Source organism: Lontra canadensis, unplaced genomic scaffold (genome assembly GCF_010015895.1).
Source record: "Lontra canadensis isolate GAN:19392208 unplaced genomic scaffold, GSC_riverotter_1.0 scaffold34, whole genome shotgun sequence".
Classification (NCBI taxonomy): Eukaryota; Metazoa; Chordata; class Mammalia; order Carnivora; family Mustelidae; genus Lontra; species Lontra canadensis.
In genome coordinates, this window is record NW_022631028.1 from 1,626,039 (window position 1) to 1,648,158 (window position 22,120).

The 22,120-nt window shown below is 49.8% G+C and overlaps 1 protein-coding gene across 4 annotated transcripts in view; it reads right to left on the minus strand.

Annotated features, from left to right (window-relative positions):
- PRICKLE2 (prickle planar cell polarity protein 2) overlaps nucleotides 1-22,120 on the minus strand; it is a 319,612-nt gene that overhangs the window by 34,918 nt on the left and 262,574 nt on the right. For all 4 annotated transcript variants that reach the window (XM_032867319.1, XM_032867321.1, XM_032867320.1 and 1 more), the window contains 4 exons: nucleotides 19,002-19,139; nucleotides 13,959-14,162; nucleotides 10,593-10,779; nucleotides 4,621-5,496 (listed from right to left, as the gene is read on the minus strand). In XM_032867319.1, coding sequence (XP_032723210.1) covers nucleotides 4,621-5,496; nucleotides 10,593-10,779; nucleotides 13,959-14,162; nucleotides 19,002-19,139 — 1,405 coding nt within the window. The remainder of the gene's footprint in view (nucleotides 1-4,620; nucleotides 5,497-10,592; nucleotides 10,780-13,958; nucleotides 14,163-19,001; nucleotides 19,140-22,120) is intronic.

Genomic DNA, 22,120 nt, shown 5'->3' on the forward strand with positions numbered 1-22,120 from the left:
GGCGCCCACCCCTGGACTGTCTACACCTGTCTCCTTTGTCTTTAAGTTCCCCTGACCCACACAGGTCACCTCGGACTACCAGCTTTGCCTTCTGCCATGCTCTCCAGCTTTGGTCCAGCCCTGCCCAGGCCAGACGGACATCAGCAGACTGGCTGCAAGAGGAAAAGAAATCCCGATCCCGACTGTAACCATGACCCTTCCTGTGGGGACTCTATCAAGGAGGTTGAGAGCAAGGGCCTTGCAGGTTGAGATTCTGGCTCAATAGTGACCATGGAGTGGTCATCAGTAGTGACCATGGAGAGCTCACAAATCCTGTGGACTAGAGCATACTTCTCTGTAAATGGGCAAAATAATCAGATTTATCTCACAGGGCCATTATGAGGATTTAGAGAGACATTACCTGGGACATCACCATCATGTCAGACCATCGTCTGTGGTCTTACAGTTGTCACCCGTTACTACTATCATCACTGTGCACAAGTCCATGGTACGGTGGTTGAGGGCACAGGCCTGGAGCTAGACTGCCTGCATTTGCCTCCTGCTCCTCCACTTCCAAGCTGTGTGGCCTTGAGCTACACAGCGTCTCTGGGTCTCACTTAGGTCATCCATAAGAGAGGACTAACAGCGGGGTCCACCTCCTTGAGATATCGTGAGCTAGTTCCCACAAAGCCCTTTGAATCTACCTAGGACGTGCCCAACACACAATGCCAGTGGCTGCTGCTATTACTAAGGTGCAGTACTCGGGTCGCCCAGGCTGCAAGCTGCTTTGCGGGCACGTGTAGGCAATGACAGGGTTCGAGAGCTTCTGCAGGGCTCCACACAGTGCTGGTGTCAACGGCTGATTGTGCTCACCTGACTCACTCCGTGTGAGCCTAACGGGTGGATGGTATTTTCCAGGAACAAGGGGTAATGTGCTCCCGGTTCTAAGCAAATCAGGATGGGGCAAAGCCCAGATCTAAGGCTGGCAAGTCCCTGGGGCTGTTTCTCTAGATCTGTTCAAAGGAAAAATGCTGCCTACAACAAGATCATGCTTTATGCCAGATTAAACAGGACAAACTTATTCGATAACGTGAGTTATTGACGATGGAAGAAAAAAAATCCATTCTCTAGAAAACTAGCTTTCACCTGAGGATTAAGGTGTTTGGCTAAGTCTTCTATGACCCATACTTGTTACTCACAGACTGGGATTCCAGGATTTAAAGATACACAGTTCTGAGCACAGCCTTCTCAAAAGACGAGGGAATTTTCTAGCAAAATTTAAATGCAACAATGGGGTTTGGCAGCAAAACGACCGAGTTTCCAAGTCTAGTCAATACCACATCTTGGGTGCATGTGTGCATGTGTGTGTGTGTGTGTGTGCGCGCGTGTGTGTGTGCAGTGTAGGATCTAGAAGGCTATTTAAGGTTTGCTCCAGTGACCAAGGGCGAAGCAATGCTTAGAACATGAGTGGCAATCTTTCTTCCATACGGCTGTGTCTGACAGATCTATGGAAACACAGGGGCACAGAAGGCATTTCTTCAGTTCCCTGTTTCTCATGCTCTTCGCATGCTGGTTTAAAAAAGGAGAGCATCCCACAGGAACATCTGCAAACCTAAAAATGCAAACCTGTGCAGCTGGTGGATGCTGGGAGATGTCAGTAGCCAAAACATTCGTGGAGGTCCAATCTGTGCACCAGTATGCTTGGGATAAGAATGATGAAAATGCAATCATAGCAAAAAGTATCGGGTGAGCCTTGTAGAAGGTCCTCTGTGTCAAAGACTATATTAACGAGTTTAAATGCATTATCATAGACTTCTCCCCAAAACACTATGAAGGAAGTCCTGTTACTCACTAAATTCCACAGATGAGGTGACTGAGCCTTACAGAATATAAGCAGTTTGTGGAAGGCCACCCGTCTTGGCCATGATGAAGGTTGGATTTGAACTGGTCTTCCAAGCCATTAATTGACAATCTGAAAGACTGGGGCTCCTATGAGAACTTCCCAGGAGACTAAGGATGGGGTTAACTCTGGGCCCATCCTACCAGCTCCCTCCCGCCAGCTGTGCTGTCCAGAAAGGGTGGCTGCTAGCTACACGTGGCTACTGAAATTAAATGTAATATCAAATTCTGCTTGGTGCTCTTGAGCACTTGAAATGGGGCTAGCACAGCTGATGGCCTGAAATTTTAATCTCATTTAATTTTCATGAATCCGAATTTCAACAGTCACATGTGGCTACTGGCATCATGGGGCAGTGCTGATTTCAGGAATTTTTTTTTTTTTTTTTTTTTTTTTTTTTTGTAACGGTATCAGACACAGTTCAGGGAGGCTTCTCCTAATCTCAGAGTCAGAGGGACATTCAGTGCTTTGCCCAAGAGCCCACAGAAAATCATGGGGATAAATGTGTCTTCTTTAGGATGCGAGATGGTACATTCTTCAAACATACACCACATGGCCTTTCCAATATTTCCCAACACCTAGATCTCCTGATTTTCTCCTAAGTCATTACATGAGGACAATCAAGTCAGACAAGCCCACGGACAGCTGTTCTCAGACAGTGGCTGCATCAGCTTCAGCAGGAGCTGGTTGAAATACAGGTTCCGGCTCCCCCCCTCAATAGGGTCTGATGCAGGAGGTCTGAGGGGACACCCTGGAGTCCACGTTTGCATCAAGCAGCCAACGTCAAATGCACGTGGTCTAGCTTCGAGAAATGCTGCTTCGGAGGCTGAATTACCTGTTTATCTTCTGGCCTCTTAAATAATTATAGCATATACATTTTTCAAGAACAGCACACACTGGGCTGAAAGCCAGGCAGTCATCACTCGGCACTAACTGCTCGCTTCTCCGACATGCGGTAAGGCGCTTAGTCACTAAGGCCTCGTTTTTGTTTCATCTGAAACCGGAGGGTAACGATACCTGCTAGTTGTCCTCTAGGACACACGAGAACATAGACGTGAACGCATCTCAGAGGCATAAGGGTTACAAACATCCTGCGGAGACCTCCTAGGACTTAGAGACCTGTTCTGCTGGTCTAACAGAGTTTAAATAGATTTCCCATTTTAAAAATCCCCACGTTTAGCTCGTCTGGAGGCACTGGAAGTGTTGGCCACCTGGTATGATGAACAGCACCGCCCGGGGGGTCGAAGGCACACGTTCAAGTCCCCGCTCCACCTTTTTAAAAGCCGGATGACTTGGGGGCAAATTCTCCAATGTCTCTATGCTCCAGTTTCTTCCATTCTGACATGAGACTCTTAATAGTATAACCATTTTCTAGGGCTGGGAGGGTTTCCTTAAGTGAGTTAATATTTATGAAGTACGGAGAACGCAGTCTGGCACAGGGTAAGAGCTACGTCGCCGCTGGGTGAATAATTAAATGTCGTTGCACGCGGCAACAACCCGCTGGAGCTGAGCTGGGGCTGTCACCTCCGGATGGGGCTGGCACGTACAAGTTCATCACAAGCACCACCAAGACCCACTGACATCTGGGGTCCCTGATGTAAGGGGCAGGCAGGCGTACGTCCCCCTCCTCGGGTGTTCCAGCCATAAGGGAAGCGCATCTTGGGGCCGTCCTTCTCAGCTATCGATGGCGAAGGACCCGTTCTTAATTTTCGACCCACCGTAGGAGAATATGTGACCCTCCTGACCGTGGCTGACACACAGCCCATGCCACACACAACTCACAACCCACGACACCCTGACTGGTCCACACCTGGACCAGGAAGATGAGCCTGCTGGGCACACACTCGGATGTTGTGGCAAGGTCAGATCGTTCCAAGAGTTGCTAGACATTGTCATTTTTAGTACTTGTCTCGCTGCAGACTGCGGTGAGCTTCCACGCTCAGACTACACATTGCGGAGTGCCGTCTTAGAGAACTTCCACATCCGTCCCCACAGGTCCCACGGGCTGGACCACTTGTCTGGAGAAAGCAGACACTGGATGGTCTCTCTCTCTTCCCCCTTTGCTCCTTTTCAGCCTACTTCCCTTCTCCTGTCTGCCCCCATTTCTTTGGTCTCCATCTACACATTTAAATGAGCTCCCTAATGCGATACTGCAGTTTGGGACAGCCTCAGAAGCTGTCACAGATGCCGTGCTGTCTCAAGCATGACCCGGTATCTCGAGGACAGCATCTGGCTCACAGCTGCCTCTTCTCCTGAGTGCTGTCCTTGGCCAACAGCACCTGCCATGCCTTCTGCCCCTACCCACAACCTCATCCAGGAGCCACTCTCTAGCAGCCCAAAGCCCGTGACTGACAGATACACAGGACGCGGGACCATCCACCCCTGTCGCAAGACGGAGCCAACTGTACGATGCAACCCATCCTCCAGAGCCCCCTGTGGGGTCAGGTTGCAGTCAGATGCCAGCCCAGACAGGATTCTCTGCTTGGCTCCTCCCCCAACGCCGGCCTGCCTCTCTGACTCCCCTTCCCCGGGAGCCCGCCCTCACTGTGTCCCAGGCATCCTCATCCCTGCCTCAGGCTCTGCTTACAGGGAAAGTGATCAAAGACAGAAGCCATCTGAAACCACGCTTCCCCTCCCTGACACCCTGCTGGAGGAAAGCACATGGCAGGAACAACACGAAAGTCCTTGGGTCGCCTAGAGATCATTACCTCTTGCGTTCTGTTTCCCAGGTGACCAGAACCTACCTGTTGCATTAGACAGGGCCAGTGACTCCATGGAGCCCGGAGGGGTCTGCTCTGTAGGTGTCATGTTCTCGGTGTACTTCAGGGAACTGATGGGATGGCGGGTCCGACACTGCTGAGTGGCTATGCCCCCTTCCTCCTCCTCCTCCTCCTCCTCGTATTTGGCTACTGGGATGTTGCCTCGGGTCTCACTAAAGCTCTGACTCGACATATCGCTGTAGCTCTCCTGGGATCTCAGCCTTCCCGGGTAATAGTCCTCTCGGCATTCCTTCATGAAGCTGCCACCGTGCCCCTTCATGGCCAGTGATGAGCTCCTTTTGGGGTTGCTGAAGTGCTTGGCCCACATGTCGGGCTGGGCCCCGGCCCCCTGCCCTCCCGGACTGTAGGAAGTTCTGATGTTGCACTGGCTGAGAAGCTGCAGGGGACTCTGGGACTGGTTCTGCTCCATCTTGTTCCCGTAATGGTAGGGCTCGTCCCGGCTCCGCCAAATGGGGTCCCGGTTGAGGCTGGGCGTCTGGCTGGACAGGCTGAGCATGTCCATCTGTAGTGACAGGGGGTCCACGTCGGCCGATAGTCGGTTGGAACTCACCTGCAGCTGGCTGTGCTGGTTTAGCATGGGCTCCTCCGTCTTGCCCTTGTTCTTGCCGATTTTGGCACTGCGCCGGGACTCCTTAGCCCTGGCGTTCTGAAAGGCCGAATCGGATGAGTCAGAGCCATTGGGGTCCTCCCCGGCACTGCAGGCCCGTGAGCAGAATATCTGGCCCTGCTTTGGGAGGAAGGGCCGCCCCAGGAGGGATTTCTTACAGTGAGCACAGCAGAAACAGGTCTCAGTGGCATGCCAGTGTTGGCCGTCATAGGTCATCTGACCTTGGTCGATCCCTAGGGATGGAAAAGACATGAAAGAGGCTGACAAGTTAGCTCGGAGGCCCACATTAGGATGTGAGACACACAGCATCCTGGTTTGGCCCAGGGTTCCAAATACAACAGAATAAAATAATTATAAATCAATAATCAGGACCTCACATAGACGGTATTCACGTCCCTTTATGAGAACCCCCTTGTTCTACCAGCCAGCTGCTTCTGAACTCATTTGCTCTGAGCAGAGAAAAAACTAGATCAAAATGGCCTGTCCATGAATCCTTCTGCCTGGGACAGATTCTCCCAGACAAAATTATAATAATGCTACTAACACAAGATACAGAACTGCTTTAAGTGCTCTGCATATATGTAAAGTCATTTAACTCCGCCACTGTATGAGGTAGGTTTCTAATATGATTTCCATTTCTCAGATGGGAAAACGGAGGTACAGGAGGGCTAAGAAACTTGCCTCACTCAATGCAATTAGGAATCTCGGGTGGGATCTGTACCTGGAAGTCTTGCTCCTGAGAAACTAACATTTCCTTTTCACTCTCCCTGGGGGTCTGCTCCAATGCCAACTCCTTAGAGAAGTCTCCCTACACGCCTGATAGCATGTTCTCCACGGCTCTTCACCCTGACCTGCCATATTTTTCTTCAGAGCATGAGCCCTGCTTGACAACACACGACTACATGTGTGCATTTGCTTGTTAATTCTCTCCCCTCCGCAAGGGAAGCTCTAGGACAACAGGGTCCTTCATTTTCTGTGGCACGTCCAGGAACATGGCCTGACATATCGGAGGGTCTCTTTATAGGCTGAATAGATAACCTGAAGCCTAAACCCCCACGGGCCATTCAGATGAAAAAAATCACTGTTAACAGTTCAGTGGAAAACAAAAAAAAAAAAAAAAATGGATTTCAACACTTGGTAAGGAAAAACCTGGGTGTGGTTCATCAAAAGCAGCCTCCATAAGCACGCACACCTTTTGCTTAATGTCATCAGGGAAGGAAGAAACACACTTGCTCCCCACGCAAGGGCTGTCCCTGGTTTGCATAATCTTGTTACACCTGCCCTGCTGGAACCTTCCAGAGGCCCAAGGGCTCTTGCTTCTCAGCATCTCTTCCGCCCCCTGCTGGTTCCAGGCCTCAATCTCTCTGTGGGCCACCAACTTCGGGCCACCAACTTCTTGCCACCGTTGGGCCATGAGCTTTGGGCAGGGCTAAAGCCATGCCTGGACCTAGTACCGACCAGTAAAAAACTGTATTGCCCAACCTGGTGGCTGCTTTCAGAGTGGACCTAAGACCTGCACTAGTCCAACGGGAGAATTACATGGACTCCCCTAGAGCGCCTCCCTACGTCACTATCTCAGCAAGGTGCTCTTTCGACAGCAGTTGCTAAGCTGGTAGGATGGAAGTCTGGATGCCAGGGGCGGTGGGGGGGACCCGCTCCTATAGGGAGATCCTATGGGGGATGCAGTCTCATGCAAGTACTATAGAATGGAAGGGGACCTGTGCAAGACTCCTGATTTCTGATAATAAAAATCTTTCCAGAAATGGAGTTCTACTGTTGAACCTCCACCTTTAGGGGCTAACAGTCCGGAGCCCGGACCTTCCAGGAATCACCTTGAGAGCTGCATGTGGACAGGTAGTAAATGAGAAACTGGAGAACGACCTCTAAAGAGAAGGACAAGAACAAAGGGCAAAAGCCAAGCAGCTGTCCTGGCCTCCTCTGCTCCCTGACCCTACCTTCAGGTCCCTGGAGCCCAGGGAGAGAGAGGCACAAGGCTCCACCTCTCTTATGAGCTCTGTCCCAAATTAAGGTGTCTCGGCTGATTTGGAAGTCTGGCCCTAGGGACGAAGAGGGGACTTTCAGAGGGACAGGAGTGCCACAAAGGCCACTGGAAGGCAAAGTGGTCACTGTGGAAATCCACACCTTCGCATCAGAGCACTCCTGGGAGGAGTGAGAACTGACGGAGCGGGGCTAGGGACGGGACCCAGAGTTAGGGGACCCAGAGCTGCGGCTCCATCTACACTTTGTCCCCAGGCTCCTGGGAGGAAGCAGGGCAGGCCGCGCGGGAGGCCGAGGTCTGGAGTCCTGCAGAGGGAGGCTTCAGGAGTCAGTGAGGAGTCCGAGGAAGAAGGTTCCCATCCTGGCTGCATCCCATTCCAGCCGGCTGTGACACAGCTGCCAAAGCCCATCCGCCCAGGGTCCGATCTCGGCCCATGGCTGTGTGACCCTAAGCAAGTGGCTTGATCTCTCTGTGCCTCAGTGCCCTCTGCGGCAACATGGGGATGACAACAGGTCTGGCTTCCTAGGGTTGTTGTGAGTTAATATGCAGACGGTGCTTAGACCTGTATTTGCCAACTACTCTCACGTCTCTTTTTCTCCCATTTTCATTACCTCCTGATGCCCAGCTCCCTTTCTGCTCCGAGGGCCACTGCCCGGGTGCAGTCTAGGAAAGGCTCTGGGGCTGGCTCCGTCTTCCCTGCCCTCCCCTGCACAGGGCTGTGCTCACCCCTGGCTGCCCAGCATCCCCAGCAGCGGCAGCCTTCCCCGCTCCCTGTCAGAGGCACACAGGAAGCCTGGTTCCCGGGTTTGTCCCCCACCAGCTGCCTCTCTGAGCTTCTGTAAGGAAGCTGTGCTCCAATGTGGCAGTGGGGCCCCAGTAGTGGGGATGCGGCCTTGCAGAAGGCTGGACTGGGGTGAGGCGAGGCGAGCAGAGGGGAGGCAGGTGACAGACAGAACGGCCCCAGAGGCCATGCAATGCGGTCCCTGAGCAGCATCCCTGATGTCAGACAGTCCTCTGAACTGGTCCTGAACTCAAAACATCTGGAAAAGGGCTGTGCTGTCCCACATCTAAGCGTTCCTTTTCAATTCCCCCCTCTAAGCTCTGTAAGCCCTTCTCGGAGGGAGTGTGTGTCTACTGCTGCTCTAGCCTTGCTCTGTTTATAGGACTGTTTACTCGGCGATGCGCAGGCAAAAGTACCGTTGCCCTGGCAACGGCCGCCTGATGCACGGTCCACTCTGAGCGGCTGTATAAATATGGAATATTTGTGTAATACGGTCAGAGCAAAGCACCAGGAGATAGTGTTATGCGGGGTATACACAGCACACCCTTTCACTGTTGCAGGAAAATGAGGTTTCACAGAAAAGTAGATGAAGGGAGAAACCAACCAGGGACCACATTTGAACTACAGCAGTGATAACACTGCAGGCCACGGAGGTCCCCCTCTCTGGCAAAACACGGATGCCTTTTTATGGATTTACAAGGCAGGAGAAGGCAGTGCCGATCAAAGTTGTGAACAGCTAGAAGGGGAGAGAAAGAGAAGAAGACAGAGGGGCTTTCTGAGGCGGACCTGCTGTGGTGACAGACAGATTTTTCTCTCTTCCAAGTTGCTGAGCAAACGTTCTAAGTGGCAGTTTCTGGAGAGGCTTTGAAGCCTCAATGGAAAGGGACAGAAGAAACAGCAACACTGGTGAGAAGGGGGGGGTGTTGTGGTGGCAGGGGAGCGTCCGTACCCTCGATGCCTACTGGCGGACCCAGAATCCATGCACAGCGAGGCTGGCTCCGAGACCGGCACAATTCCCCCCTCCCCCTTCCGACACAGCCCACCTGGCCTTCCTCACGTGGCCAGCCACCTGTCCACAGAGAGCTCCCCGTTTCCTAACTCTTAGCATCAAAGCAAGTCTGTTTCCTTGTTTTGATCTTGTGAGAAAGGAAAGCCAGTGGGTCCTTGGTTGAGGCATCAGGCGGTGAGAGGGTGAGGCCGTCAGGGCTGCAGGGGGAGGTGAATTAGACTATCGCCCAGGCCCCGGTCAAGGACTCCAGCCCCGAAAGGCCTCCTAGAAGCAGGCCTGAGTCCGGGGGGGACAGACTGCTGGACCACAAAGGACCCCGAGCACACAGTAGGTGTGTTGTCTGCAAAGCTGTGATTTTTACCAGCTCCCAAAGCACTAGCTAGGTTTTCATTGGAATCTATCACTTCTGACGAGGCAGGGAGGCCATGTCCCTTTTTTCGGTTCCTGATAAAATCCTTGACGTGGGGCAAAATGGGCTCCCAGATGGATTCCCTCCACATCTCCCCACCAGAGGCAAGAAACTGGTGGCTTCTGAGCAGATTTCTTGGAAGGGCACAAGCCGCGGGAAGAGCAGGCTGCTGGCCTCCCCAACAGTCACCCCCTGCCAACTCTTTCTTTTCCTTTTTAAAGGGTGGCGCCTTCTCAAGGCGCCACAACAGGCAGTTGGATGAAGAAGCCACAGACACAGCCTGGTCTGGAAGAGCGCTGAAGGGTTGAACAAATCGGTTCTTTGCGAAGGGAAAATGATCTCCACCGCCTCAGATCTGCTGCTTCTTTGGGGGAGTCTATGGCTTATGAGCTATTTCAGGTTCTCTTGCTTTGTATTTGGCTGGGTCAGCGTTAGCTGATTTTTTTAAGGATGTGCTTGCCAGAAACCATTTGGTTTTCTTGACAACCCCTTCCTACCGAGAGGACTATGCTGGTTCCTCCCTCTGCTGATCCTCAAGTTTTCCAAGGAGACTGTGGAAGACATCTGTTTACATTTTCCCTCGGAGTTTCCTTCTGGGACCTCTCCCCCTCCCCCGGGTAGGGGAGCTGTACATCACATAACCCCATATCGGGGGTGGGCCCATGACTCAGGCAGACCAACCGAAATACCCTCTTCTCTTGTTTCTAAGGTGAAACCCGTGACCAAACCAGGGATGCTAATGTTCGTATTTGGAGGAGCTGATTTGGATACTCGGACAGACGTGGCCCCACTCCTTTTGAGAATGCAAGTGCTAAGGCTCTGTATAATTGGGCAGTCCTCTTAGCCAGCATGCGAAGGCAGCTTGCTTTTTACCAACGCCAACAGAAGGCAAGCAGTGCTGAGATACAAAGGATAAAAAGACCTCCAGACTTTAAACCCTTGAGCCATCCGTACCTGAAGCAAGCCCACTCCTTGGCCTTCCCGGAAACGTGAGCCAAGAAATTCCCTTTTTTTTTTTTTTTTTTCCACTTAAGCCAGTATGAGTTGAGAGCCAAAGGGCTTCTAACTACACCAGACACCCAGGAGACCCAGTCACAGTAGGACTAAGCTAAGCACCAAACATCGCCTCACCTATGTGCTGGGCACAGGTGTCGCAATATTCTGCATACAAGGACTCGAAGCAGTGGCAACAGTAGGGCCTTCCCTCCTTCATGATGTAGCGCTGGCCGCCAAGCACCGTCTCGCACTCGAAGCAGCAGAAGTGTTTCATGTGCCAGTGCCGCCCCTCAGCTTCTGTGCATTCGTCTGCAAAAATGATCTAGAGATGGGGAAGCCAAAGGATCAGTGGTTAACACCCAGCCAGGAGAATGCACTTTAATGGAGAAGAGCTTACGGGGACCCCAAACTAGAAGGATGGGAAAGCAAGACTTTGCCACAATTTACTCAATTGAAAAATCTATCTGTATATGCCCTGTCCTACAGCTCTATCAGTGAGCGCACTGGGATTTGCCTAAAGCACAATTAACCACAGTTTTTGGTCTGGCCAGATACTAACTGAACCACATTTTAATGAGAGATAAAGTTCTACCCTGAAGAATAAAAAGCAAGACCAGACACCAATGGCTCGTGGGCACTTTGGACAGCATGTCCACGTCTTCTTTGGCTGATGCAACATCTTTTTAAAAATAGGAAATGTCATTTTAATACTTAGGCTCCTGGTTTCTTTGTTGAAAACAAAGTATTTGAGAAGGAGGACTCCTGCTTCTAGATGAGTAGTCAGTTCTCCAGTTTGGTCCTTTCACCACTCACTGCTGTCTTAAAATAAGTCACCTTTGTGTACACAACCTGCCTTGCCCTAGGAAGCATTTGTGTTTTGACCTCTAATATAGACTTTTTAAGTTTCAAAGCACGGACTTCAAAGCTGACTATAAACTGTAGTAATCCAGGCAGTGTGGTCCTGGTATAAGAACTGACATATAGATCAATAGAAGAGAACTGAAAGTCCAGAAACAAACCCAAACATTTATGGCCAACTGCTTATCAACAGAGATGCCAAGGACATCCAGTGGGGGAAGGAATGGTCTTTTCAACAAATGTGGCTGGGACAGCTGGGTCACCACATGCAGAAGAACGAATCCGAGTCATATACAAAAATTCATTCAAAAGAGATCAGAGACCAAAGGAGCCATAAACTATAATGCTTACAAGAAAACACAAGTGTAAATTTTCAGGACCTGGATTAGGCGATAGTTTCCTCAGCTATGCCATTGCAAGTGTAAACAACAAAAGAAAAAAAAAAAGGTAAATTGGACCTCATCGGAACTAAACACTTCTGTGCTTCAAAGAACATCAAGAAAATGAAACTGTAACCACAAAATGAGAGAAAATAGTTGCAAAGCGTGTATCTGACAACTAGGATCCTATCTGAACTAGTATCTGAACTAGTATCCAGAATATGCAAGCAACTCCAGAATAGAAAGAAAAATTGCTCAATTAAAACAAAACAAACAAACAAAAAACCAGCGGAGGATTGGAATACACAGTTCTCCAAAAAAAAGAAGATACACACGGCCAATAAACACATGAAAAGATGCTCAACGTTATTACCCATCAGGGACAGATGTATCAAAACCATAATGTGGTGGGTATTATGGAGGGCACGTATTGCATGGAGCACTGGGTGTGATGCATAAACTATGAATTTTGGAACACTGAAAATAAAATTAAATAAAATTTAAAGCAAACAAACAAACAAAAAGAACCATAACGTGATACCACTTTGCACCCACTACCATAGCTTCTCTGAAAGAAAGTCTGCATTCCCTCAACTTGGGCACAGAATTACCACGTGACCCAGCAATTCCATGCCCACGTATATACTCAAGGAAACAGAAAATATATGTCCACACAAAAACCTGCATATGAACGTTCATAGCAGCACTGATCATAATCTTCAAAAAGTGGAAAGAACTTAAATGTCCATTAACTGCCTCTACCTAACATGACCTATATACGTGACTGAATATTACTCAGCCTTGGGAAGGAATAATATACATATACACTACAGTGTGGATTAACCCCGAAAACATTACACCACGTGAAAGACCACTTCCAGAAAAGATCACACATTGTCTGATTCCACTTATGTAAAAGGCCTAGAAAATGTAAATTCATAGAGACAGAGAACAGATTAGTGGCTGCCAGGGGCTGGAGAAGCGGGGAGAAGGGAAGGGACTGCTAATAGATACAAAGTTTCTTTTGGGGTGATGAAAAGATCCTGGGATTAGCCAGCAGGGAGAGTTGCACAACTTTATGAATATACTAAAACCCACCAAATTGGATACCTAAGAAAGGTGAATCTTATGCTAGGTTAATTATATGTCAAGGAACAAAAGTTTCAAAACACCTCAATCATCATATTCTATTTGCCATTAGATAACAATAAAGTATTAGGAGCACTAATTTCCAGAAGTAGAAACTGAGGCAGGAAGGTAAAGTGGCTGCTTGAATCCTGGTGGAACTGAATTCGGTTTCCCAAATACCCATCTAGAAGGTCTCTCCAAAACATCACCAACAGCATTAGAATCCAAATTAGTTAAGGCTGGCCAACTTCCTCCTAAAAAAGCAAACCCTCCCTAGGCAGGCAGGAGTGGGCTGTGGCTGAGAAAGGGGAGTGCCGCTTTGCAGAAGCCCACACCACCGTTTGCAGGGTCAGATGGAACCAGAAATCCACTCTGCAGAAGGAAACCCCTATCCAACATCCTTCCCAAATTATTCCCATAAAAGTGGTCAGGTTTAGAATATTCTTTCTCCTCCAACTTTTTTTTTTTTTTTTTTTTTTACTTTTTACAGGAATATAAGCTCCAAACTTTTGAAGCCAAAACAGCTATTCTCTTCTTGTAGCTTACAGATCATATCTGGGTGTGCTCCTTGTGGGAGAAAACACCAGGCACAGGCTTGGGGGTTCTAGTCCGCTTTGTGACCTGGGGTAGCAAACTCAAGGACCTCTCAGAGCAGGGCTCTCTCCTAAGGGAGTATCCACCTGCCTCCTGCATCCCCATCAGAATGTCCCCATGGGGACACTAAATTGTGACACCAAATGTTCCTCTTCTCAAAACACTTTGTCCCACTGGAGCTCAGGAATCCCAACTATTTTAAGAGTTCAGGGCCACACCATGACTGATGATTACTCCCGGCTGAAATCTAAAGCGGCCCAATGCCTCTCTTTGACAGTTCAGAACTGCCCTAGTGCCAGCGACTCTCAGCTACAGACACTGCCTTCTGGCCTGGATGCCCAGGACTTGTCCACTTCCAGATGGGCCAGCCGGCAGGGAGGGCTGGGGCTTCTCCCGCGAGGCTTAATATAGGAAGACGGAGCGGCCTGTGGTTTCCCTCCGGGCAGAAGAGCACAGGACCAAGTGAGGCCCATGGCCACACGGAGGGGCGATGGGCGGGGCTGGCCCCTCCCACCCCACCCGACCCGCAGCGTGCTCTGACCTCGTCGCAGGCTGCGCAGCGTGGCTTCAGGCACTCAGCGTGGTGCCGGCCACAGTAGATCTTCCCGTCTTGGTAAAAGTAGATCAGATCCACCAGCAGCTCGTTGCAGACGGTGCAGATGAAACACGGCGGGTGCCAGCAGACACCGTGGCCGGCGCGCGACGCAAACACGGCGATGTCCCCGCCATTAATCTGGCCTCCGCACTGCGAGACAAGCAGACAGGTCAGTCCAGACACCAGCCCCGTCTCTGCCTCTCCAGGGTCACGCGTAGAAGATAAGAGACCACCGCTCCCATCGAGGGCAGGTGGCTGGGCGCTTGTTTTCAAGCTGGTCACTGTGCTCCCTGCCTTAGGTACATGGCAGGGCAGGTTTTGCTTGCCCTCCCTCCCACTCTTCTTCCTTCCAAGGAAGACAAAGAAAAAGTCGCTGGGAAAATCAGGACTCACAAGGTGGGAAATTCAGAAAAGCCCCTTTAGCATCATGACACACTGGAGCTCTACAGGCAGGGGGCAAACCGACCGGGGCTGAAGGTGTCCATATCTTCTAGAAGCTCCCAACTCCATCCCAGGGCACAGCCCACGTTTAACACCAGGAGGAGTGGGGAGGATGGTGGTGGAGGGGAGGGTTGCAAGAAGGGTGCTGTACCATGGGAGAGGGAGGGGCTTCTGGGTGGCTCAGTCTGTTAAGCAGCTGTCTTCAGCTCAGGTCATGACCCAGGGTCCTGGGATCGAATCCCGCATTGGGCTCCCTGCCCAGCATTAAGTCTGCTTCTCCTTCTTCCTCTGCTTCTGCCCCTCCCCCTGCTTGTGCTCTCTCTCCGTCAAATAAATAAAATCTTAAAAAAAAAAAAAAAGAAGATGGGAGAGGGAGGGATGCCTGGGTGGCTCAGTGAGTTAAGCGTCTGCCTTCAGCTCAGGTCATGATCACAAGGTCCTGGGATCGAGTCCCACATCGGGTTCCCTGCTCAGCAGAAGTCTGTTTCTCCTCCCTCTGCCTCTGCCCCTCCCCTGCTTATGCTCACACTCTCTCTCTCTGTCAAATAAACAAATAAAATCTTTAAAAAAAAGAATAAAGAACATGTGATTGATATATGCAACAGGATACTATGCAGCCATCAAAAGAAATGAAATCTTGCCATTTGCAACAATATGGATGGAACTAGAGGGTATTATGCTAAGTGAAATAAGTCAGTCAGAGAAAGACAATTATCATATGATCTCTCTGATATGAGGAATTTGAGAGGCGGGGGGGGTCATGGGAGGAAGGGAGGGAAAAAATGAAATAAGATGGGATTGGGAGGGAAACAAACCATAAGAGACTCTAAATCTCAGGAAAGAAACTGAGAGTTGCTGGGGATTGGGGGGGTAGGGATGGGGTGGGCTGGGTTATGGACATTGGGGAGGGTATGTGCTATGGTGAGTGCTGTGAAGTGTGTAAGACTGATGATTCACAGACCTGTACCCCTGGGCCAAATAATACATTATACGTTAATTAAAAAAGAAAAAGAAAAAGAAAAAAAAAAGATGGGAGAGGGAGTGTGCTCATAAAAGTACCTTAACGATTTCCCCAAAGCTTTTCAGGCATGTTTGCAGTCTGCTTTCTCTAACATCTTTTTGCCTAGTCTTGACTGAAAAGGTACCACTTCTAAGGCCACGCTAGGGAAGGGGCTTCTCTCCCCCTTTCCTGTCATCTCTCTCATGTTCCAAGTTCCTCTCCCAAAACAGAAAGGAACAAGGCAGCATCTCTGATAACCCACGTTATAGCTGAGGTTGGGCCTCGGAGGGAGGAGTAAAGTGTGAGATGGTGGGTCCAGGGAAAGGCTCTCTGCAGACCATGGTGTATTTAAATAAATAAATAAATATCTATCTATCTATCTATCTATTCATTTATTTATTTTAAGGCTCTCTGCTTGGCCATGAGGTTCGCCGGCTGAGAATCTAGTTACTCGGCCCTACGTGAGTGGCTGGCTTCGGGGACAATGTCTAAAGGGTAGAAAAGATACCTTCAAACCTTCCCCACACCACAGCCATCATATGGGATTAAATGATTCATAGGAAATGGAGTCAAGGTCTCATGGAACGGTCTCTGGGAGCTCATTCAGGTAGTGACCAGACAAAAGAAAGACACTGTTAACACAAAGTACTACCCTTTCCTTTGAGAACATTAGTAGACCTGGGATAGGTGCAGTGGTAATAGATGAACTGAAACACATTAAAAATTTCAAGGGTTTATTTGAGCAAATACAGATTTAAGTTGGGCACTGCCCAAATGAAGGTGGTTAGGAGGCCTTCACCTATCTGGAGCTAGGAGGGAGGTGCTTAGAGAGAAGACGGGGGGGGGGCAGGGGGCAAAGCAAGGTAATTATTTGACCGGCTGCAGCTTAAGTGGTTGCCTTATTTGAGAAAACTTAGTTGCCTGTTGGTGATTGGTTAGTCCTCAGTGTTATTTTCTCAATACTAAGACACTGCCTTTGGCTTCGGTTTTGGTTTGCTCACATAGGTAATGAAGGTATCAGAGACATCTCAGTGTCAAGGCCTCCTTGTTCAATTGCTTTAACGATACAGAATACAGAATAAGGTAAGGGAATCCTCACCTTAATTCCATGATGGAAGCATTTTGCAGATGACAAAATGGAGGAAAAATAACAGGGGCAAGGTCGTCTGGCAGAAACATGAATCAAGCTTCTCTGCCTCCGTGCTCTTGTCACTATTCTACACAACTTTTGATACCTGCACATGAAATGTCCAACCTTCCTTTGTCCTTAAGAGAGTGCAGCTGGGCTGGTTCTGGGGGACTGATCTCAGAAGGGCAGAATTCCTGATATGAGGACACCGAATCTCACATATTTTCTTTTCTTTTCTTGTTTTTTTTTTTTTTTTAAATTTTAACTTATTTTTTAAACTGCTGTTAAGTATTTTTTAAAGGATTTACTTAATTATTTTAGAGAGAGAGAGTGGGGCGGGGAGGTAAGGACAGAGGCAAAGGGAAAGAGAAACTCAAGCAGATTTCTCACTGAGCAGGGAGCCCAACGCCAGGCTCGATCTCACAACCCTGAGATCACATCTGAGCTGAAACCAAGAGTTGGACACTTAACCAACTGAGCCACCAGGCGGCCCATTTTTAAAAAATATTTATTTATTTATTTTGAGAGAGAGATTGAGAATGTGGGCGGGTGAGGGACAGAGGCAGAGGGAGAGACGATCCTCAAGCCGACTCCCAGTGAGTGTAGAGCCTGATGTGGGGCTCGATCCCAGGAGCCTGAGGTCATGACCTGAACTGAAATAAAGAATCGGCTGCCCAACCGACTGAGCCACCCAGGCGTCCCCCTCCTTTTCTCTGTTTCCTGAATCTCGCATCTCAACCACTGACCACCTACATCTCAAGGGTGAGTATCAGGGGTGAAGACCCCACTTCCCAGCCTCTGGTCCTGTGCTCCCCCTCCTAAGGAGCATCTCCATCCCCCTCCAATGTCTCTGAAATCTCAAAGAGGGGCCATGGAACGGCACCCACTCTCCGCAGGGAGTAGCTCTACTTCTCACTGAGGCAGCTCCCTTGTGGTCCGCACCTGAGGGGTTTCCTGGAGAGCTTCAGGAGCTGGAATAGGCCTTTCAAAGAGCAGCAAAGCCAAGAGCAGGGCCAGAGTGATGGCTGAGAGGAGGGGCAGGGAGAACCCAGGCAGGCTGCCTGTCCACCTTCCTTTAAAACCCTCCGCCCCTGGGCCCTGAGTGCTCTGCAGGAGAGCAGCAGGAAAAACCACCCCCAGACCCAGCTCAGTGAGGCCCTGGGGAGGATGCAAGGGGGAATGCATGCATTTCCCTAAAGAACCCTCAAACCCAGGATGACCCTTTCCCACTTCTTTAAGTGGCCCCGGGTGGATGTCATGGTCCAGGCAAATTTCATTTTCTAAAGGGCTCATTATTTATTTCCTTTTAATGAACATATACTGTATTATTTAACCCAGGGGTACAGGTCTGTGAATCGCCAGGTTTACACACTTCTTAGCAATCACGGTAGCACATACCCTCCCCAAAGTCCATAACCCAACCACCCTATCCCTACCCCCCACCCCCCAGCAACCCTCAGTTTATTTCCTGAGATTAAGAATCTCTTACAGTTTGTCTCCCTCCCTGGTCTCATCTTGTTTCATTTTTTCCCTCCCTACCCCTCACGAGCCCCCCCGCCCTGCCTCTCAAATTTAAAGGACTCATTTTAGGCCATAAATCCATCATGTCTTTCCTGTGCTTAAATCCCTCAGACGGCTTCCCATCTCCTTCCAGTGGCGAACACAACCGGCCCTCCACGCACTCTGCTTTCATGGCCTCCCTCCATCCCTCCACTCTCTTCTGCGCCACAATGGCCCATGTGTTGGTCCCGGAACACAACAGAAAGGCTTCGGCCTCCGAGCCTTTGAGCGGCCTGTTCCCTCCGCCCTCTGAGATCTGCAGGACCCACTCCCTCCGTCCCTGAAGCCTTTGCTCAGAGGCCACCTTCTTCTTTTTTTTAAGATTTCATTCATTTATTTATTTGAGAGTGAACGCAAGCGAGAGGGAGCACGAGGTGGGGAGGGGCAGAGAGAGAGGGAGAAACAGACTCCCCGCTGAGCAGGGACACCCCCCTGCCTCCCCCTGATGCAGGATTCCATCCTAGGACCCTGAGATCATGACCTGAGCTGAAGGCACACGCTTAACCCACTGAGCCCCCAGGCACCCCCAGAGACCCCACCATCGAAGTGCAGCCTTGCCTGGCCACTTTCCTGAAAACCGCAAGCTCCCCACACCCCCCAGGGTTTGCAGCCTCCTTCTCTGCTGTATTTTTTCCTCTTTATTTTACTGTTTGACTTCTTCCCCTAGAAAGGACCTCCTTACGAGGACAATCAAAATCTTTCAACAGCTTTCACATCTTTTGTTCACCGCTGTATCGCCCAGAGTGAGAATGGGGTCCCGCCCCCCGGTAGGCGCTGCAGGACACAGCTGTTGATGGAATGGCCGTGCGTGACGCGACACCAGCGCGATCCCACCCCGCACCCCGGACTCCACGCTCACCTGTTCACAGATGGCCCCCGTCATCGTGACGGGGAAGGGCCTGACATTCCCGCGGCCCAAGTTTTCGCGTTTCCTCTGGTTGCTGAAGAGCTTCAGCTCCCTCTTCTCTTCCTCATCCAGCGAGTTGCAGTATCGAACCTGGACAGACATAGAGAGGGTCACGGGGGACGTCGCCCCTGCCCTGTGGGACTTCTGCAGCCCGCGCCCCAGACTTCTCATGACATGTGCTCGCAGTCGGCTTTACAGCGCCGGCCTGCACCAGCCCACCGGCGGGCTCGGGGCTGGAGAACGTGAGTTTCTACTGAAGCCGAAAGAGCTGACCAAAGGTGCCCAAGTCCGGAGCCCGAGTCACGAGCGGGCTCAAGGTTCTGAAACTGTCCCGCAGCCTTGCTACCCTGCCCTCCTGCCCCACGAAGGTCCCCATCATGTCGGGAAGCTCTGGGGCTAGTCAAGATCTGGGACTTCTTCCTACTTTAAAAAAATGATGTGGATCTTCAGACGGATTGTGGGGTCCTGATACGTTCACCTCCCTGCGTCCATGTGAGTGATCCCTGACACGGAAGGATGGCTCCAGGCCAGCGAGCAGGAACAGCGGTCAGAGGGCTCCCAGCTGCTTCTCCCACCTCGTTTTGGGAAAATGGGGAACTGAAGGCTTGAGGCAAAGGAGTTGGTCCAGAGGTACGTGTCCCGCTTCACGGAAGTCCCTGTGTGTTTATCTGTGCACGGGAGGGAAAGGGCTGCCCACTGGTCTGTGGCTGATCCGTCTACTTGCGTGAGATATTTGCCCTCTTGTTAAACATGAAAACTCCCAGCATTAAGGGCAGGGCACTACGGACACTCAAATCCAAGATTTCCCGGTCTTCCCCCTGATTAATACATACCATGGGAATTCTGCCATAGTCTTGAACCATTAATACCGTTTTTAAAATGGTCTCACTTTTTAAAACTTGAACACATTTACTTAAAAAGAAAGTATATTGTGACTATACATTAAAAATCAGTATCACCTGTAAGAACCAGAAGGTGACCCTAAAATGAGACAATGTGAGAATGAACTCATGTTGTTAGATTCTAGCAACTTCCGCTCAGGGGAGATCCTGAAACGGAGATTCTTTTCTTTTCTTTTCTTTTTTTTTTTAAGATTTTATTTTATTTAATTATTTGACAGAGAGAGATCACAAGTAGGCAGGGAGGCAGGCAGAGAGAGAGGAGGAAGCAGGCTCCCTGTTGAGCAGAGAGCCCCATGCGGGGCTTGATCCCAGGACCCTGAGATCATGACCTGAGCTGAAGGCAGAGGCTTAACCCACTGAGCCACCCAGGCGCCTCCTGAAATGGAGATTCTTAAGGCAGTTACCTAAAAGTGGAGACTGGTATGAGTTAGAGAGATAGGAGGAAATTGGGTAGCCCAAATCCCACCTCCCTGCCCCTGGGGCGGATCCTACCATTCCATCTGGAGGAATGAAGCACAATTTAAAAGGGAGTGATTCTCTTATTATGTGGCTCACTTTCACTAACTGCCATGTCTACGCAACACCCCAAGTCCTGTGTCTGCCACCCTTTGGGAAACACAGACCTCATCTCACTTCCTGTCCTTCTCTGGAGTAACAGCAGAAAGGTTAGGTGAAAAGCTCAGACGGCTTGTGATGTGATGGGCGTTGGCAAGTCTGTAGACCAGGACTACTGCTTCCTAACTGGGAAACCGAGGCAGCTAGATCCGTCTCAACTGCTTCCTCTGGGCAAAGAGCGAATGATCAGATACTGACTTTAGAATCATCACTCTTTGTCCTCAAAAGGGCCAGGTCAAGTGGGCGAAATCTTCCCACTGGGTCACATGGAAGGAATCCTCTCCAGCAGGAAGAAGGAGTTTGGTCTCTTTTCATAAACCCACAGTTAACTGGAAATCGTTAAGAGCAGAGCACAGATCCCCTTGCTCCAGCAAGCAAACAAGTGTTAAAAGGAAGTCGTCCTGTGGATGTCCCCGCGAGCACGGAGCACCACTGTGACCGAACTAGCTCGGAACATCGGATTACACCACTGACGTTTTATGGATGTGCTCTTAAAGAAAGGCACTCCCCTCCTGCTTGTAAAAACCCGCATTTTCACTTCCAAATTAGTTAACTGGGCATCCGGTTACAGGGCTTGCTCTCGGCTTTAAAGGGGAAAACATTGTTTGTATTTGTTTTATGAAGTTGGAAATGGGCGACAGGAAATTGTGGCTCTCTTTCTAGGGACTTGCTTTAGTTTTTAAGCTTTTGCTTCACTGACTCAAATTTATTTTTGAGGCTGCCAAATTATCCCTTTTGATCCAAATACAGGCAAATAAAGACTAAAATAGCACCTACTCAATTTCCCCGGAGATCCGGCTTGAGGGTGGGAGCAGTCGGTAGAAAGCTGGGCTCTAGTTCCCTGGAGGAGTTATTTCTCCTTTCAATTTAAAATCGTTTAAAATGCAATCAGCTAAGTGGACAATGCCATTCTAGGGGATGACTGTTTAAAAAAACCAGATATTTCAAAAATTCATTTCCAGTGTCCAAACCTAAGCCCTTCAAGCAAGATGATCTTTTCAAAAATGTATGCATGGATTTTCCCTTTATGAGCAATTCGACTTCAAAGATAAGAAACGCCTCATTACAGCAGTCTTCTATCGGGGTTCAGGAAAAAAGGACAGCCTGCAAGCCAGCCTTCCAGGTGTACAAATGGTGAGCAAGCAAAGCTGGTCTTTCAACGACAAAAACGCAGATGTTCAGAGCTGCAAAGCTGGATATGTGACTTCTACCACAGCATAACGTGGAAGACTTGCCCACTTACTTAACATGAAACGATGCTGAGAATGCCAGGGAATCATGTTTTTGCAAGGCTTGACCTTGGACTGGCCCGGGGAATCGCAATCAGCTGAGGGACTTGGGCAACCAGCACATTCTTCTTCAACTAGGAAAAACTGGGCTTGAGCTTTTAACTTTTAGGGCTCCCTGGATGCCCCAAACGGCTAGTTGTGCTGGGCTCGGAGATGAATCCAGTCCATAAATGAGATCTGCTTTCTGAAAAGTGTCGGGCCGTGTCTTTTGGCTCTCATTAAGGAAGCTAAAACCTAAAATGGGCCGGAGTTTTTCTTCGGAGAC